The following is a 21,464-nucleotide window of genomic DNA, read 5'->3' on the forward strand; positions in this document are numbered from 1 at the left end:
CATAAAGGATTTCCGTTTAAATGCGAGCAAAAAAATATAATGTGTTTTACCATTGTTGTTTTATTATCAAACTCATAACTTGCTTAGATATGACCACCCATTGAGTTTTTGTGGAAAGTCTTTGGCTTGGTTAGAGTAATATAAACGTGCAGCAATTACGCCTTAAAATGCTTCTTTTGATTTAACTTTTGTTTTTGCAAACTTGGCGGTACTACTATATACGAAGCGGCATAACTCTTTGATTTTATGTTGATGAAATCACTGTATCTAAACTACACCGGCAAAAAATGTTTGGACTCGATGGTATCTAATATCCGGTGACGAAACATTAATAGTCAGAGAAAAGGTAGGTTTCTGTTTATTTATGTTTTATTTTTATGATATCGAAGAAAAGGTATACATTTATAACTTTTATATGGTGAGGTGTAATATTTTCTACAACCGTTCTAGATCAACGGAGAAATAAGTAAAAATGCATGTCAAAATGACGAATTGAGTGAACTTTGCCTCGAATTTGTTTAGTGGAGTTCGTGTTGTTTCTTTTTTATTATTTATAGCTGCTGATGTAAATGTCCTTTGGTTTTGTGAGTCTTTGTTTACTCCTTGGTTTTGATTGTTATTGTCTTGTTTAATATCTCGTTAAATTGATCACATTATACAGAAAGAAAGGTATGAAAAGAAAGAAATTGACACGGAGATTGCAAAACTAGCCACTTTGAGCACCTCAATACTTGTATTTCTGTGTATGAAATGAAAGAAATGGGTCATGTCAAAATGAAAGAGGCCGGTTTGGTCAATGTTGTTTACTACACAATCACCCGGTTGTGTCTATGTATATCTTCCGGTTTTGTTTTGTTTTGAAACCAAAAATTTATAAAAAATAAAACAACGCTAACACGGATCTTAACATTGTACATCGACAGAAATTCAACATAAATACATAAATATGACTGTTATTATAAAACAACTTCACTTTCGTTTTTTCAACAAAAATAAATACTATATACAAATATATTATTTATACTAAAGTGTACGCACTGACATGTAGCGACTGCTTGAATGATCGTAATTGAATCTATTTTGAAGATCCGTAAGATAAAGAATTTAATATAAGTATAGCATAAACTTAACATTGTTCATGGAACCATTAAAAAGTCAAGGTCTAAAGAAACCTGCCAAACGGACATGAACACATTACAATCATTAAAACCAATCAAAAAAATAAAAACTTCTTATTTAACAATTAATCAATAAAATAAGTTCAAGGTCACGTAATAGTCATGTGGCCATATTAGCAAATATAGTTGACCTATTACTTATGTTACTAGATATACGGACTTGTGTTACAATTGTTTTTCTCGTTTGAATTGTTTTACATTTGTGATTCGGGGCCTTTTATAGCTGATTATGCAGTATGTGTTTTGCTTATTGTTGAAGGCCGTATGGTGATCTGTAGCTGTAAATTTCTGTGTTATTTGGTCTATTGTGGAGAGTTGTCTCATTGCCAATCATACCACATCTACTTTTTTTATATATTGAACACGAAATGTTAACCTTGATCATGGATATCAACCATTAGGGAACGACCATTTAACTTCCAGGAGGGGGGTATGTTTTTTTCTAAAAAAAAAATTCTGATCCCTAATTTGATAAAGAAAAAACATTTTGGTCAAGCAGATTACAAAACAAAAATATTCTGAATGCTGGTTTCCAAAGTATGAATTATTCGAAGTACTAAGGATGTTCTTATCTCGGGCTTAGATTACCTTAGCCGTATTTGGCACTACTTTTTGGAATTTAGGGTCCTCGATGCTCTTTAACTTTATACTTGTTTGGCCTTCTAACTATTTTGATCTGAACGTCACTGATGAGTCTTGTGTAGACGAAACGCGCGTCTAGCGTCACAAATTATAAGCCTGGTACCTTTGAAAACTATTAGTTTTTGAATAACAATGAACGAATATTGGACTTATTGCTAACTTCACATACAGATGTTATACACATTAAATAAATATATGGTTCTCGTGAATTTTAATCTAACATTATTTGGGAGAAAATAGTTAAAACATATGGACGCAGACCACGCATAATAACATAAAACATCTTAGAAATGATGTTTAGACATTTTAACTAGCCATGGAAAAATGAACCCTCTTCAGATATCAGAATTTCGATTTATAGCAGCAATTTAAAACAACTTATATCTATATGTATAACTTATATGATGTGTAAAAGAAACTATATAGTCATGAAAACAATACTTTGTTAAATGATAATTCTTCGTGTCGCTACTATAAATTCATTTGTTTAAGTATAGGTTCACTGCTTTATATCTAATGTCATTTTGACTAATCAAATTTGAAAAGAAAACATGCATTGTTCAAATTAGTTCTCATTTATTCACTATTTGATATCAGTGATCTACTTTAGGCATGTTCCTAATCAACCTGACGGAATCAATAGTTACACAGTATTTTACTGCTTTGTATTTCCCGTTCGAATGCACACAAAATAATAATTTGGTCATCATTGCATTATGGAATCAAACATATACATATATTTATCCATGCGAGATTTGACGTTCGAGTCATGATTGTAAGCGAAATCTACTTGTTTTTCTGTAATAAGGTAAGTATTTCATTTTAGTGCTCGCAACAATATTTACCATGTATTTTAATAATGCAGTATTTGACAAGTACAGAGTATGTTTGAAAAATGTTCGCGGAATTGACAAAATTATATATTCAAATAAAATATCAAGACAGATATTGCAATTCAATTTATTTCAAATCTTTTATTCGTTTGATCTGTTTGAGCTTTGAGTTTGATATTTGCTTATGGACTTTCCGTTTCGAATTTTCTTCAGTGTTCGGCATTTTTGTTATTTTATTTTTTTAGTTTAAAACGAAGCAAGGTGGCTTTTATAGAACTTTAACGATTTAAACTAAAAGTATGACAGTTTTGATGATTTTATCCTTTCTAACATCAACGTTGACATTACTTTTTTAATACGTATAACACTCTTGCATGTATAAATTCTACAGACTTAATTAATTGGTGTGCACACAAGAGGCTCCAGCAGAGTAATGAATATAAAAAAGAAGATGTGGTATGATTGCTAATGAGACAACTGTACACAAGAGACCAAAATGACACAAAAATTATCAACTATAGGTCACCGTACGGCTTTCAACAATGAGCAAAGCCCATACCGCATAGTCAGCTATAAAAGACTTGGATTAGGCACATACATACATAATGTGGCGGGGTTAAACATGTTAGCGGGATCCCAACCCTCCCGTAACCTGGGACAGTGGTATAACAGTACAACATAAGAATTCTTCTAAGTATTGTCAACACAACGAATTCTATATGCTAGTACATGTTTAGATTCATTTATTTAGATTTTTTTACATATCATAAAAGAACACTGATACTTAAAGAACTTCTAGTTAAAGTTGCTGTAGATTTGAATATGAAGAACTAAAAAGGCCAAGCATATTTTAAAATATCCACAACAGTCATGCAACATACGTACATTTGTATGATGATTCTTTCAAAAGTTGAATGTTTCCAGACACTTCACTTGTCTTTCCTCCTTGACAAATGCATTGATAAGGTTAAAAACAAAGCTAAATTTTGAAACGTATAATCGATTAGTAAGTTTTTAGAACTTGCTTCGTAGATATGCTCGATATTTACATTTTATTGAAGAATTGATTACATCTTTTTGTAAATTTATTAGGGTGTAAAAGCGTTCATCGAAGTAAATTTTGAATGAAACACGCTCAACGCTTTTATACCCCAATAAAACAAAAAGAAGGTTAATGTCAGAATAGCATAATATTGCTGTTAGCCAATCAAAATAACGTATTGTAATGAAAAATACATGTGATGTAATTATATTGGAATCAAACATTTAACCAAAGATAAAAAAAAGTAGTAAGGACAGCATTTGATAAGAAAATACTTTACTGCTGTTCATGTAAATCAAATTCGTCGAAGTGTTGTGAATACATGGTAATAGGGGTGTGTCGCTAACTGATCAAAAACTATAAAAACATAGTTTAGAGGAAAACCGATTGAAACCGAGACTAAAAGACAAAATTTTGACGACCAATGTATCTGTGTTTCAACTCACTAGCGACTTGATTTTGGGGACTTTGATCTTCAGATACCAGTATAGTGATGTGATCTGTAATTTTACCGATTTTGTCCCGATCCTTATTGTAGTATTTTAGCAGAGAGCTGATTTACACGGTGGGCGATGATTACATAGTAGTAGACGCGTACCCTGTCGACACATCCGTTCTCATATCTTTTGGTGTTCATGCAATTCCTTCAGTTCTTATTTATTACTTTGATTTGTCTCTTTGTAATCGATTTACGAGATTTGAAACTACTGTCTTGTACAATAATTTTATGTAGATGTTTACAGAAGTACTACCTCTACTATGCCACGGCTGGTGGACGTTTCGTCCCCGATGGTATCCCCAGCCCAGTAGTCATTTTTATAAATTTCCTGTTACAAAACTTTAAATTTTTCGAAAAACTAAGGATTTTCTTATCCCAGGAATAGATTACCATAGCCGTATTTGGCACAATGTTTTGGAATTTTGGATCCCCAATGCTCTTCAACTTTGTACTTGTTTGGCTTTATAACTATTTTGATCTGAGCGTCACTGATGAGTCTTATGTAGACGAAACGCGCGTCTGGCGTATTAAATTATAATCCTGGTACCTTTGATAACTACTTTAAACAAATCCTCCTTAATTTTTATTTTGTTCTAGAATTTGCATGATGATGCGTTATTCATGCTACTTTTCCCATGGATTTTTATGTTATGTCATTAGAATACAGAGAACTTTGCTGTTTCAATGATTTATTTGCTAAAAATATTCAATGCCCGAACATTTCTACTTGTTACATTTCTACATATTATATTTCAATTGTTTTAATTATTTTTAGTAATTTGTTTGGTTGTTGCTTAGCAGATGAATTGTGAAATTTCTCATACTGTTTAGCTAATTTCACTATTGATTGAATTGTTATTTGACTGGTTCAAATAAAATATTACATTTAAATTAACAGACCAGTAAATCGTGAAAACGATTGCTTTGTTTTGTTGATCAAATAGTCAATCAAAACTGGTTTAATTGTTTTATTTACTTAATAAAATAACTAGAGGCTCCAAGGAGCCAGTGTCGCCCACCTGATATTTTTATTTACAATTGATGCATACATTAATGCAACCGTTATACTTTTGCTTTAGTTTAAGAGATATAAGCCAAAAACTGCATTTTACCCCTATGTTCTATTTTTAGCCATGTCTGCCATGTTGGCAGGATCATCGAACACAGTTTTAAAACTAGATGCCCTTATGATGATTGTGGCCACATTAGGTTAAATTTGTCTCAGTTGTTTCATAGGGTTAGACTTTTGTAAAAGATTACAAAAAATTATAATAATTGTTGAAAATTGACTTTAAAGGTCAACAACTCCTTATTGGGTCAATTGATCATTTTGGTCATGCTGACTAATTTGTAGATCTTACTTTGCTAAACATTATTGCTGTTTACAGTTTATCTCTATCTATAATAATATTCAAGATAATAACTTAAAACTGTAAAATTTCCTTAAAATTACCAATTCAGGGACAGCAACGCATCAACGGCTGAAAATTTTAGGACAGATAGATCTAAGTTTGATGAACATTTTTACAGATTGTCAAATTTGCTCTAAATGCTTTAGGTCCAGAGTTTTAGCCAAAAACTGCATTTGCCCCTTATGTTCTACTATTAGCTATGTCGGCCATGTTAGTAGGAAGGCGGGGTCAGCAGTCACATTTGTTTTAAAACTAGATGCCCTAGTGATGATTGTGATCAAGTTTGGTTGAATTTGTCTCAGTAGTTTCAGAGGAGAAGATTTTTGTAAGAATACAAAAATTTACGAAGATTTGTAAAAATTTACTATAAAGGACAATAACTCCTTAAGGGGTCAATTGACCATTTTTGTGTTGTTGACTTACTTGTAGATCTTAGTTTGCTGAACATTATTGCTGTTAACAGGTTATCTCTATCTATAAGAATAATCAAGATAACAACCAAAAACTGCAAAATTTCCTTACAATTACCATTTCAGGGGTAGCAACCCAGCAACCGGTTATCTGATTTGTCTGAAAATTTCAGGGCAGATATATCTTGGCCTGATAAACAATTTTACCCCTATGTGAGATTTGCTCTAAATGCTTTGGTTTCAGAGATATTCGCCAAAATCTACATTTGACCCCTATGTTATATTTTTAGCCATGGCGGCCATCTTGGTTGGTTGGCAGGGTCATAGGACACAATTTTTAAACTTGATTTCCAAATGATGATTATGACCAAGTTTGGTCAAATTTGGCCTAGTAGTTTCAGAGGAGAAGATTTTTGTAAAAGTTAACGACGGACGACGACGACGGACGACAGACGACGGACGCCAAGTGATGAGAAAAGCTCACTTGGCCCTTTTGGCCGAGTGAGCTGTAAAGGCTTTACATGTTGTCATAACAATTTCTTATATTCTACTACATTAAACTAATATTGTTAAAAGAATGAGTAAGCAACTATATTACATAATAAAGACTAATAAAACAAAACAGTCTTGTAATTTGCTTCGTTGGACGCCAGTTTCATCAACCCAGGACTAATCAGTGGCCCTCGAATGAAACCAATCGAAAGACGAAGTTCAAGGGGATTTATTAAAATAATTCTTAAGAGTTGTGCCGAAGACAGATAGAGCTAGGAGTTGGGTACACAATCTTATTGGTTTTAATAATTCAACTTTTCATAAATGGTAAATTATTTCAAAATGAACACAACTAAATAAAATAAAGCAAGTCCATTTAGATTGTATGACTTCATATCTATTATATTTTTAATACAGACTAGGAAATTCATTTCATAAATCACACTTCTGGGAATGCTACAAAAATGTAATACTCATATTGCATCGTTATCGCCCCTAGTGCGTATATTTTGGTTGAATATTAAATGTTTATTTTATATGTTATTCTACGCCGATATCGATTTAAGCACGTTAAGATATTCTTAATAAGAAAAAACAATAACCAATTCAGAAAGCGTATAATCAAAAAGTGCAAGATTTTAGTCTTTATGAATTGGAACTAGTGATTTCCACATAAGCAAATTAATTAACGTACACTTTCAAAACACATTACCCGATCTTTTACCCTAAAATTGTCAAAGGATGTCGGAATTTTTCCAAAGGGAACGTTATATATAATCGACATTGACAAATACTGTAAACCAACTTTTTTTCGCGGTAACTTACTTTCTCGTTTAGCGAACTTCTCTCCTACTTCGAGGCGATTTCATTTTACGATTTTCACATTTTCTTGAAGCAATTATATTCGGTTTGTTCAAATTCGCGACGATTGATTATCGCGTTTTTTACATCCTCGCGAAAGTCGAAAAATAAATCGCTCGCAAAAATAAGACGGTTTACAGTAAATACAAGAGAAGCTTCAACAAAGAAAAGATATCAGAGTCGTACCCTTTCTTCGTTTTAACTGAAAACAGAACAGAAAAATACTTTGTTTTCCTTCTAGTTTTTGGAGAAAACAAAACACTATATGAAGATAGCTTTAAAAGTCATCTAAATAAGAACACAATAACGTAAGTTTGGAAAATATAAATGTAGATAAAAGAGTAATATTCATTTACTTGATAACAGATATTGAATAACTTCGTTATACATGAGCATCTAAAAATGTGATTGTATCGTTTTTTTGAATTGAAGATAAGCGACTGTTCAAGTTTAATAACAATCTATGAAGGATTAAAAATTTATCCCTTTAAAAAGTATTTCCAGAATGTCTGTAAATGTTAATTGTAAACAAACTGACTTCTATCAGAAAAATACTAAAAATGAAAAAAAAAGGTATTTTCCAAAAATTGCTTCATACATTATCGCATTAACATAAAAAAAACTCTGCCAAAGTATCATAAAATTCTATAACGCTTTGACTCCGATATGTTTAAAACTTTAACCCCACACAGTAAAAAAAGTAAAGTATATTTATCAGTAAAATGGAGAAAAAAAAAACATTTTCTCTAGATACTGGTTATTTGTCTCCTTTAGGAGCTTCTGTCCAGTTTCATAAAATTCCACACGAAAGTTGTACAAAGTTATTGATGAATGAAAAACTATAACTACAGACGATCTGACCGTGTGTGGACTTAATAGCAGTTCAAGCTCGCAAAACACACCCATTGGATATATTGAAATGCATTAATGTAGCAATATATCAACTTTAACGTAGACACACATAATGTTGTTACGCTGGTAATAAATCGGTTTCTAGCCTAACCTGTCATTCTAAGATTAAGAGTCCAACGTTACAGTACCTTTTTGTTAATGTTACGATTTCAACGTAATCGTAGCTTGTGCTTATATCATCTGATATGTAGCTTTATAGATAGTGTCCCTTGCCTTTGCGTGACATTACAACTGAGGCTGGATTTGAATGACATTTGGTTTTTAAATGACATGTTTGAAAATCATGTCAGAGAACCTTCAGACTAAATTTCATTTTGTTCGTTCGATGTCATTTGTGCGACTGAACAGAACTGATTTTTTTTTTGTAAGTTTGTCATACGAAATCAAGTTATGAAGGGGAATTAAATTATTAACAAGTTAATATTTTTTAATCAATGTTCATAATGAATCTTAACTACATGTTTTGTTGATTTGATGGCTAAATGGATAAATACTTATAGGCGAAGAGTTGATATTAGTCTTATGGTATAATTATGTACCCCTATTGACAAACTTTGTTGTTTACTCACATGAAGCAGAACCTTCACAAAGACAAACAAACCATCTTACAAAATTTTCAAATTTCCATTTCTATTGGAGTATCAAATTGGAAAACTGCTATAACCAAAAAGTCTGCTGCGACATACATGGCATATCTGGATGCGTTACGGGACAATGAAATATCCATTTTTACAAATTTAATTAGCACATTTGTTGTATTGACTCGACTGATATCAACGCTACATAGATTTACGTCCAGAAACACGATATTGTTGACCTTTAACAACTAATAAGGCAAATGTGACATTGATCAATTCTCTTATGCATTATATCTTTAAAACCTAGAACTGTGGTCAAGCCTGAAAAAATACCGAATTTGTCTTATACCTAGTTGTGATATTACGACCGTGTGTTGAATAGCGTGGCGAATGATGATTGCATGTGGAAATGACTACCTGATCAGTACACCCAGTGTCCATTCATTAGAAGTTGTATTGATAATTTTCTGTTTTCTTTTTATCTAAATTTGTGTACTCTCAATAAAATGCTGTTGTGTCTTTTCTTATAGGAAGATTTTTTTATTTGTGAGTGACACAAAAATGACAACCATATCACAGGAAGAAGAAAACTATGTCAGGTTGAGTTTGTTGTTGTCTGGGATCTCCCCTCGTGCAGTACGGAAATTGTTTGACAGTGAACTTGATCCATCTTGCCTAAAGACATCTATAAAGAAAAATTACAACAAATTAAAAAATCTTCAAAGGAAAAGAATAATCAACCAATCACAGTGGGATCTTTTGTTTCCATTTGATGGTAGGTAACGTTTTATTATTTTTTAACTAGAAATATTTTGTTTGAAAAAGTAGTAAACCACCAAAGACGATTACAAAAATATTTAAAGAGACAAATACCCAATAACCAAACATTCCTTTAATTGTTTGTTGATTAACCGCTCTGACTGCTGATATGAGTGCTATACCTTAAGTATCATGGACAATTAGATCCCCACAATTACAAAAAGGTAAAGATAAAAATACGAACAATACCCCACATGTTCATAACTTGTACATGTATATAGATTTAGATTGAAAATATCGTTTCAAGTCAGCCCTTTTACATATTTTTTAAACCCTTTTCTGATGGTTACTGATTTTAGTCGAGTATGTATGCCTTGTCATTCAGTATATGTCCATCCGGTCTTTTGTTCTTTAAATCAAGCAGTTACATCATCATGCTAAAATAAGTTGTCCAGACTTTTAAATTATGTCTACTGCTATCAATATTAAATTTTGGTACAAGAGTATAGAAAGATGATTTTCAAATTGAGATTGCATTTCTATTGACTTAATTTTTGATGGTACTACTGCCATATTTTATTTTACCTGCATGTTTGAGGGTAACGCACACACATGTCTTCATACTTCAACAATTACAACTCAGTATCCTGAAACTTAGATATAAGAAACAGTTGTTTTTTAAACATTGGTCATATGATTAAGTCTTCTATTATTAATCATTAGGGATACATAAGGATTTTTATAATCTAGTTTTGTTGGCAGTCTTAAATTTTGTAAATCTAATAAAACAATCGACTAGATACCCCTCTAACATTGCATGCAAGGAAACCAACTCCAGGCATAGGAAAAACATCTAGAACTTGGCACAGCAAAAAGGCAAATGAATGATTTACTGTTTTAGACTAAAAATCTCTTTTTATTTGCAGTTTATTGATTACAAATTTCTATCATCTTCATTCTTATTATTCTATCTATATCTGCATGTTCTAGACCTTTTTAAATATAAATTTACTCCACCAATAGTAAAAAAAACGACATAAGTTCAATACTTTGTCCACTTGTCATGAATAATTCTGTTTACAGACGATTACAACACCTAAATTTGATGATTGCAAAGCGTTTTCCATTATTATTCTCGTTTAAACAAAAGCCCAAAACCAACGCATTTGAAAGTTATGTGTGTATGAATACTTGGAAACTTGAGAAACAACTAAGAGGACATTAAGCTTATACTGTAAACAAACTAATTTTTGCGAGTTCCATATTTTTGCGATTATCGCTGGTAGAAAAATAAGGCGTATATAAATCATCGCGAAAATGTAAACTCGGATCTTTTGAAATATATGAGAATTAGAAGATAAAAAAAATTAATCGCTGCAAAGTCTAAAAATAGCATATCCGTAATAAGTATCAACACGAATTAATTGTTTCATAGTAATCAAATCTAGGTAAGGTCATCTTATCTTCGGAAGAAAGAGCGGGGTTAATAATTTCAGTTTATTAATATCTTCTAAAATTATTTACAGGTGATCCAAATTCAAATATGTTTGATGTAACTTTGATGATTACATTGCTTACAAATCTTACACAATTGAATCATTGCGATAAGTTGCCATTAGTAACAGACACAACACCATCGGCTGATCTAGCAAGGATTAAGTACTACAGGAACCATATATCACACAATAAAGACGGAACTATAAGCAGTTTATTTTTCAGCACATCGTGGAATGATGTCATTGGGGTATGTAAAATAAAAAAAATAAAAAAAATAAAAGCTCAACCCGTCATTTCATTAGAAGTGTATTTTCCTTTCTAGTGTATAGCGTAAAGATGATTTTGGTATCCAACACGTTACCCCTGTTACCTGACTGCACATAGTTGTCAATTATTATTTACTTTTAGTGGGATTTAGTAACTGAACAACTCTCAACCAAAAGTAAAGATGCTGGTGCAAATATAAGTTTTGCAGATCTTCAAATTTGAAAGGAAAGATATATTCATTTCGATTTCAATATGACGAATACTTAGTTTTGTCAACAGTGAAAGTTCTATACAATCAATGATTTTTTTTGGCTGTTCCGTTTTACAATTACAATTATAATAATATCAGTAATATTATATTATTCAATTATATATAAGAAAGAAACTCAGATTATTCAACTAAAATTGTTCTTTTTATTTAATATTATAACATTCTTATGAGTAGAAGAAGACTGAAAACCCATGTTGTTTACATTTGACGCCGAAAGCATACATATGACGTCAACTTTTTTAGTTGCCGAAGACGATAACATGATTTCGCAGAATTTTCGTAAAATGAAATTTTACACTAAAATAATGACTGCATGTACCTGATTTGTTGATTTTGCATTTGAATAGAGATAGCCGTGTTATGATTGAAGCTTGGCCTACGTAAAACGTTTTATTTTAGTTTACCTGGTCGTTTAATAATGTGTAACACGGACCAGCCAATTGAGTGTATCATATGCATTTGCGCTAGAAGTAAATATACTTTGGTTATACTGGTTGACGATATATAGTTTGTGTCATTAGAATTCCCATTGTTACATGGTGATACCATCGATGACATAAATCCAAAGTAGAGACCCTAAAAGAAATATCATTCACTCTCATTTTGAGTTCGAATGATATTTTGTTTTGAAATATTATTTGAACTCGTTATTTCATCACAGAAGTTGTAATAGACAAAACCATCCAGACTGTTAGTTTTGAACAATTTGTAAATTCTTTTAATGTTATGATGATCGATTATGAAAAAAAAATGATTTGGACATAATTAAAAAAGAAGATTTGTCGAATTGTACGGAGAATAACATTTTGTACTTAACTTCAAAAGTGTTTAAGTTAATGATGCTATATTTGAATGAATGAATTGAGAAACGCACAACTTGTATGATTGCAGGCTGTTGGAAGACTAGGTGGTAAAAACATGCTTGATCGATGTGAAAAGTTGCGAACAAAAATTCTGGAACAGTCAACAGTACCATGGAACATAAGAGGTAAGGCAAAACACCTGAGACCAGTCATAAGCCTTTATGAACATCAAGACCAAAAAAATCCTGCATTCAAATGGTATTAAAAGAAATCGATCATAAATTAGACCAATCCTCATAAGACAATGTTATGGATGAAAAAATCTAGACTAACTTAGGCTACAGACCACAAGTAATTTCCCTATCATTTCTTTATAAAGTTTTTTTTTCATTTTTTCACATTAAAAATAAATTTACCTGCAGATTTGCAAAATTTTTGGTATGTGTAATGTACAGTACAAGTCTCACATAATTTCCAATTTTAATGAAAATCCCGTATGTGCATGTCATTACATTAGCCAAAACACATCTGTACTGGTATGGAAAAGTCAAGAGATATTCAGAAATCTATAAATGTTACCTTTTGCAACTGGCCTAATCATACTTTCCCTTACTGAATAGTTAAAATAATGCTTCTTAAAATTTATTTCAACTCTCTTCTTTCATTTCCATCTTATAGAAATTAAGAAATGAAACAGGAATTCAGAGTACAAAAATACATGGTTAGATTTAGCATATTAAAGAACCCCAATAATGTATTCAGTTTTATTTTGGACCATTTGGACATCAATGTGGGCCAATTTAAAATGGGGCCCAACATCTAAAATCTAAATACATGGTTAGATTTAGCATATATTTAAAGAACCCCAATAATGTATTCATTTTAGTTTGTTCTTTTCCTAAACATGCATGAAATATTTGCCATTGGACATTTAGTAACCAACAACCATTCAATTAATCTGACGGATGAAATATCTTCAAAGTACCAATAAAAGCTCCCCCTTTTATATTTGAAATGGAATGTATGAACAGTTCATTAGATATTGCATGGAAACTATTGGAGCCGCCCATAATTAGTAAAACTGAGCTTTATTAAATACAATTTAATGACATTTCTTAATTCCTATTTGGTTTTCCCTGACAAAATTTGTCACAAAAAGTTTTAACTTCTTCATCGTGCAATTTTCTATTAAATTATTTAATACAAAGAACAAAGAATGAAAGACAGGATGAATTATTATTAAATATTGTTTTCAGGAACAAATGTCATGATCATGAAATTTAATTATATAAGTGATTACATATACTTATACTTTGTATGATTACCATATTAAACAAACAGTTAAATTAATGAGTTGAAAATATCTTACCAATATCTTCTTCTATACATATATTTAGTTTGACCTGGCTATTGTCACTTTTACAAAAATGTCCATTTTCATTGAGCATTGCTTGCATAGCTCTACAAATAAAGAAGTGTAAAACTATAAAATAATTCTTCAATTTGTATTATATGAAATAAAGTATATAAGACATATTAAAGTCAAAGCAAAGTCAATAAAGCAGGAAATGTAGGGTAGTGTAGCATTACAGTACATGTAGTTTAAATGTATTGGTTTCTTCTAAAAAAGGGTTAATCTACATACATGTACATGTACAAAATGTAGGGTCCTAAAATAGAATAACTATACAAAAGTTTGCAATGCTTTTGATTTTTTTAGTCTTCATGGCCCAGTTGTTCATTATAAAAGATTATTCACTGGATAAAGTTGTATAATGTTATGTTGTATGTATTTGTATTGAGCTTTTCCACAAGATAAAACGCTTTTTAGTAGATAAAGAAATGAATAACCTTTGTGTCTTTGATTATGGAATCTAACATGTATGTATATTGTAGAATTATCAAAAGCTGAGGGAGAAAATTCAAAAAATGCATAGTAGTTTTGTATTCAATGATTGCTAAATTCATGTGCTGTACATTTTTTTGTACATTCTGAAGCAATATTTTAAAGTAATATATCACTACAATTTTTGCAAGGTCCCTGATTCACATGTGACTTTAACGTATTTTGAACAAGATTATCCTGGCCCAGTAAGAACAGAAAGTATTAGAGGATGGGAATAAAATCTTGTCCTGCTAAATGTTGAACATGTTGATTATTCTGGTCTAAAAGTTGAATTAAAACCTATTTTGTCTTTTTATTTAAAGCAGAAAATGAATATTGTACCCTGGTTAAGCTTGAAAATGAATATTCTGTCATTAGCTGGCAAGGATATAAAGATTTTGACTATTCTACTCCCCCTCCCAGAATCAAATAGTCGTCCCTTTACCCTGCACAAGACAGAAAAATGAATATAAAAGTGATATTATTTGTTTGCACTTTGTCATAGGAAATAAATAAGATGTCTCAGAAACAGGTGTAATGAATAGCCACATGCCCCTTCAAACCCCTCACCTTTTAATCTAGAGTATCAAATGTTGGTCCCCTAATTTCTGATTGTATATAAGGAACAAATGAAAATTGATTGTAAGATTTGTACCTGATCCTACTGGAATAACTTGTCTTGTATACAGCCCGTTATGAAGTGTGAAGATCCTCTTTCAGTCTAAGCTTTGCTGGAAGAGGGTTGGTCGGGATTCTGACATCTTGTTTGAATGAATTCCATAAAAGTCACTGTACTTCGGGCATATTCCAAGACAAGATGATGTAACAACCATGTGAAAATATACCACTCCTAGTCTTATATAGAATAAGGATTCCTGGAGGAAATTCACCACCATAGTTTTTAGTACTATTATTTCCAGAGGTCTGAGATGAATGGTAGTCTGTATCTGTATGAATATGTTGTGGATACCAATACTGGTTTTAAAGCAACGATAGAGAGAGTGTTGTCGATTTATTGACGGTGCGCCCGAGCAGTTTTGATGCTCTCAATGCTCGGTGCGCGCATATACAGTGTGTTCCACTCGATCACTGTTACTAAGAATGAGTTAGAATATTGTTATGTTTTGCTCGTTGTTATCTTAAACACTTTGTGTTGTTCTTGACTTGTTTTCCCACAATATTTATTCACTAGATTATTTTCTGGTAATTGTCAAATTTCTTGGCAGTAATTATTCTTTTTGCACATGCTTTTTTGGCCTTTAGTGCATTCAGATATTTAAATAGTTTGTTATATGTGGATGTATAATGCTGGGATAGCCCATATGCTCATCAAAGAGTGAAAAAAGTCACAAACTTCACTGAAGACGTGCATTTTGTAGTCTGCCAAACCATCACTGGAAGCTGACATGTTTGAGATCTTACCCAAGGGAGATAAGTCGATGGAAGAGCATAAGAAGGACTCACTAGTTTCAGAAAATTTATTGATTTTTTCACTTGCAGTACATAAATGTCTTAGTTAGACTTTTTATCAAATTGATTTTACTCTTTTAAATGATTTTATATTCCATTTTATTTCCAATTGTGTTTAGAATTTAATTCAAATAAAATAAAAAAGTGTAAATTTGGGACTAAAATCACCATTCTTCCAAGGCACAAATGTACATCTAATTATCATTTGTTAAGCTTAATGTTGTGTTAGTATATAAAGCATACTCAATGGTTAAAACTGATATAAGTTACATACATATTGGGAACAGGTCTTACAAGATTTAAGCAAATGAAATTTATATAAATTCATGTATGAAAAAACCCATCTTTATGTCCGGGATCCTGGCAATGTGGCAAATCGTTTGAACTTTCATTTGTATGGATTATAACATAGTAAAATGGATGGGTTCCAGCTGACATTTACTCTAAAAACTCAACTACTTCATTTAATATGCTTCTTGGTCATTCTTAAAAGGCATAAAAAGGTTGGAGTTTTCCATGGTTTCATTATGAATTTACAGCATTATGCAAATGAGGCTGTTCCTAAAAATAGATACGATTTTGGGAAAAATTAAGTGGTAAAATTCTTTTATTTTATTCAAGGATTAAGATGATGTATCAGAATTTGTCAAGTTGTGATTGTTGATTTGGACGATTTTCTGAATATTGCATGATTTTCTGGCGGATTGGCTCTTAAAAATCATAGGACTTCACAATTTTAACATAAAATGGTATGTTCTATTTTCTATTAAGATCACATTTCAAACATTCTAATCAATAACAATTGAGATTTCTTCATTTCCTGTTTTCAGAGTTTTTTTTCTCTAAAAATAACACTTTTTACCTCAAAATTACTTTTATAGGATTAATGATAAGTAGGGGACTACATAAAACACTAGTATGATCAAGTGTCCTGTCTTCACCAAACTATAAAAATGTAGCCATAAATAACAGTTTTTCATCCTTTTAGTATTTAGTATTTTTTCCCTAAAAACCACATATTTCTCCTATTAGTCGTCTAATGCCTATATTTACTTATTGTGGTTGATATCCATTTTCGACTGAAAGAAAATGTGACTAACGAGTACTGTTTGTAAAGCAGGAGACTCTACTATCACCAACTCAGTGGTCATTGCGCCAGTACTGACAGATTAATAGCATAAATTGTTTAAGAAACAAAAACAGAAAATTTTATACATCCTAAGGGGTTTCAATGGTATAGGTTTGAGCATTTTATATGACGATAAATGCAAAACAAACAAACAAACAAAAAATGCTTTGGAAGCATCATGCTTCCCCGAGATTTTTTGGAAACAAATTCTTACATTTACACTGGTATTTATCGTAAATACATTTTTTCCAAAATAAACTCAAAGTGATAATCCAGTGATATCACCATCTTCCATCTGTTTAATTATTAGTATACGCACCCTTATGTTTACATTGAACTAAACCTTTGTTTATTTGTTTTTCTGATTATTTACATTTGCCACCAGCTTTTGGTCTATTTGTTAGAAGTAATTTAGCAATGGTATAATCTACACACAACAATGTGATAGGTCAACAGTTTATCAAATGAAATTTGGATTTACCAATCCTTTGTGAGACCCTCCTTTTAGCTTCTCCATTTAAGTTAACAATATAATCTTTGAGGTAAAGCAGATTGTGGATATACTCATTAAAAAATCCAACACATTCTTAAAAATATAGCAAAAAGAAAGTCCATACTCGGCACCTAAAGACCTCCGCCAATATACACTCTCCTATACATCTGTCTTTAAGAGAACCTTTTTGTGGTTTACTTATTATACGAGTTGTTTATCACTCGTTTGCCCATTCTTGAAGTGACATTCTAATCTTTATATAACTGTACAATTATTAATTTAGCCAGTGATTTCGTTATCATAAAACATTTGAAAATTTTATTTAATTATTTCAAGGATACATAGATAAGTTTTGGAGTTTGTCTGTAGCTGTATAGGTCTTATAAAAAAGGAATATCACATTCTGATGTACATTGGCATATATCAGACTGTCAGAAAATATTCATATATTACAATACCTTAGCTTCTTTGTTACATTTGTTTGTTTTTATGGTGATTAAGATGATAACACAATGTTGACTGCTGTACCCCTATTTTTGACATTTTTACCTATTGTGTCTGTTTGTTTTTTTCACGCATCATTGTCAATATAATGGAATTTGATGCGACTGTCATACAAGTGAGGGGTTTAGCTAGCTATAAAACCAGGTTCAATCCACCATTTTCTACATAAGAAAATGCCTGTACCAAGTCAGGAATATGACAGTTGTTATCCATTCGTTTGATGTGTTTGAGCTTTTGATTTTGCCATTTGATTAGGGACTTTCCTTTTTGAATTTTCCTCGGAGTTCAGTATTTTTGTGATTTTAACTTTTAACCCTTAATTAGATGACCTTAAACATTCTAGAGCTATGTAGGCCTTAATGTAATGTTCTTCAATCCTATCAAATAATCTTTTAACTATATCTTTCAAATTATACTTTTCCGTGATACACATGAGCCATTCATCAATATCCAAAGCCTTTTTACAACACGAACAAACAGTCGTGCAAAAATTACATTTTCAAAACACAGGCTAAATCTATTTCAATTATTAAAGTAAATTGTTTTACCGATTTTATCAATCCCGCACAGATAACTTTTAACAGGCAAAATGAATAGAAATATGTGCATGCATAATACGATATTACACTTCCAACAAATATGGGTACCGGGCCTTAGGAAGACCAATGTTATTCAGCTGTTAACTACTTATGGACAATAAAAGATATGGGCGATGATGAGGTCAACTTGTATGTATTAAGCCATAAATGCACAAAATGTTTCTCTTTGAAATCAACTGGACATCTCTGACAAAACAAGCAAACAAAGTTATCACATTTGTCTTTTTTTTACAATAATGATAAGTATTCTCTGTACTAGTTTTAAAGTTTTATCACAACAATCTTATCAATGAAAATTAAATATCTATTTGAAATAAGTGCACGTGCAATTGATACATTTTGACGGTGTATCATTTGCTGAGTGATACTAGAAAGACACAAGGGTTTCTAGTGGTGAATCATGATAAGATAGACAAAACTTACACCAGAAACGATGATGTTGCCACCATATTGGGTATTTGATACAAACAGACTATAACCAGCAAGGCATGTATATATACAACATATTTGTGAGATGATACACAACATAGCTATATTATTTATATTCGTATATTTCAGTTCAAATAGATTTGATTTTGGAAGCATGGAAGATAAATGATACAAAATTTGTTGCAACCAGAGCTGCCAAGCATGTTTTTAAATGTGTACAGGAAAACAAATGTGTAACTATAACTGCTAGTTCTGGAGTAGGAAAGACAGCCATTTTACGACACGTGGCATTGCAAATGAAAGGAATAGGATATGATATTCTACCTGTTACCAGTCCACAAGACATTTTGAAGTTTTACAATCCAAATGAAAAAACTTTATTTGTTATTGATGATTTTTGTGGAACTTATTCTATGAACCAATCTGACCTTGACAGTTGGGAATCCGTCATGGAACGGATAGAAATACTTATCGAAAATAAACTCACAAAAATATTTGTTGCATGTCGATTACAAGTGTATCAAGATGAACAATTCAAATCTTTATTAATTTTCAGAACATGTGTATGTAACCTGTTGTTGGAAGATTTGTGTTTATCACAAAAAGAGAAAAAGTCAATTGCAGAACTATATCTTGAAACAGAAGCATCAGAGATTGTACAGTACTATGATTTATATGATTGTTTTCCACTGCTCTGTAATTTGTATTATGTTAATTCTGAACTCAATATTACAGATTTTTTCCAGAATCCATTCTCAGTATATGAAGCTGAGATTGACAAGTTGCACACAAAAAGACATTTTGGGAAATATTGTGCGTTAGCTCTGTGTGTAATGTTTAACAATGAACTGGAGGAGAAATTGCTAATGGGTGAGATAGAAATACAAACAAGAACGACTATAGAGAAAACATGTGAAGCCTGCAGACTGGCCAGAGGTACATCACGTCTTATGTTATTGGATGAACTAAAGTCACTTGAACATACGTTCATTAAGAAAGAACATGGCGTATTCAAAACTTTACATGATAAAATATTTGACTTTGTGGCGTTTTATTTTGGACAAACAATGACCGAGTGTTTGATCAGGAATGCAGACGATGTTTTTCTTAGGCAGAGATTCTTATTTGAAAGAAATGATAAAATGGCTGAGTTTACTATTGTTTTACCACCTGAACTCCATCAGTTGTACCTTAACAGAATGATATATGACTGGAAAATAGGTCGAGTACAAGTAGTGTTTAATAACATCAATATGAAGATACCAGATTTTAGAAAGAAATTCCTTTGTTTTTTAAATATGCTTGATATTACACTGCAGAGAAAATTAGCGAGGATCTGCGATTTTAATTTCAAAGACACTGCACTCCTGCAGTGTTGTCATAATAATTATCTCCCTTTGATTCAGTGGTGTATTTATCATGGTGTTGACGTTAACCAGTGTAATAGTTTTGGTGTGAGTCCTTTGTTTGTATCAGGACAAGAAGGACACACGGAATTAGTAAAATTATTAATGGAAAAGAAGGCAGATATAAATAAGTGTGATCAAAATGGAGTATCCCCTTTATTAATGGCTTGTCAAAGAAATCACAAAGATGTAGTAAAGTTATTACTGGACAACAAGGCAGACATTAATAAGTGTAAAGATGGTGGAATATTTCCTTTGCTAATGGCGTGTCAGATTAATCATATAGATATAGTAAAGTTATTGATTGACAACAAGGCAGACATTAATAATTGTGCAGATAATGAATTATCTCCTTTGCTTGTCGCTTGTGAACGTAATAATAAAGAGTAGTAAATCTTTTGTTGAAAAACAAAGTAGAGATAAATAAGTGTACGCATGATGGACTCTCTTCTTTGTACATAGCTTGTCGTAATAATTATATTGAAATAGTTGAGTTTTTGCTTGATAGCAAGGCAGACATTAATAAGTGTACGAATGATGGTGTGACTCCGTTATTTATTGCCTGTCAGAAAAATAATATAGACATAGTTGCCGTTTTACTCGACAACCGGGCAGACATTGAAAAGTGTACAGAGGACGGAACATCTTCTTTGTATGTGGCTTGCCAGGAAAATAATATCGAGATAGTAAAGGCATTGCTGGACCAACAGGCAGACATTAAAAAGTGTAGGAATGATGGAGCATCTCCATTGTTTATTGCGTGTCTGATGAATCATATAGAGGTACTTAAGGTACTACTGGATTACAAGGCAGACATTCATAAGTGTACAAATGCTGGAGTATCTCCTTTGTTTATTGCTTGTGAGAAAAACCATTTGAAGATTGTACAGATATTACTTTACAATAAGGCAGACATTAACAAATTAACAGACGATGGGGTATCTCCTCTAGGTATTGCCCTTATGCACAAGCATATGAATATAGCAGAAATGCTTGTAATCAAGGGAGCAGGATAATAAAAAAAGAAACATATTTATAAAGGTACACTGAGGATCAGTACTTAGTTGACCTAGGATAATATACATATTCAGGA

The 21,464-nt window shown here is 31.7% G+C and overlaps 1 protein-coding gene across 1 annotated transcript; it reads left to right on the forward strand.

Moving 5' to 3' along the window:
- Positions 1-2,445: 2,445 nt before the first annotated feature.
- On the forward strand, positions 2,446-20,897 carry LOC127726586 (uncharacterized). The gene is made up of 5 exons (XM_052234005.1): positions 2,446-2,628; positions 9,390-9,634; positions 11,145-11,362; positions 12,545-12,641; positions 19,095-20,897. The coding sequence occupies exons 2-5, from the start codon at positions 9,421-9,423 to the stop codon at positions 20,759-20,761; spliced, it is 2,196 nt and encodes a 731-aa protein (XP_052089965.1). The 5' UTR covers positions 2,446-2,628; positions 9,390-9,420; the 3' UTR covers positions 20,762-20,897.
- Positions 20,898-21,464: the final 567 nt, after the last annotated feature.

This window comes from Mytilus californianus, unplaced genomic scaffold (genome assembly GCF_021869535.1).
Source record: "Mytilus californianus isolate M0D057914Y unplaced genomic scaffold, xbMytCali1.0.p SCAF_18, whole genome shotgun sequence".
Taxonomy (NCBI): Eukaryota; Metazoa; Mollusca; class Bivalvia; order Mytilida; family Mytilidae; genus Mytilus; species Mytilus californianus.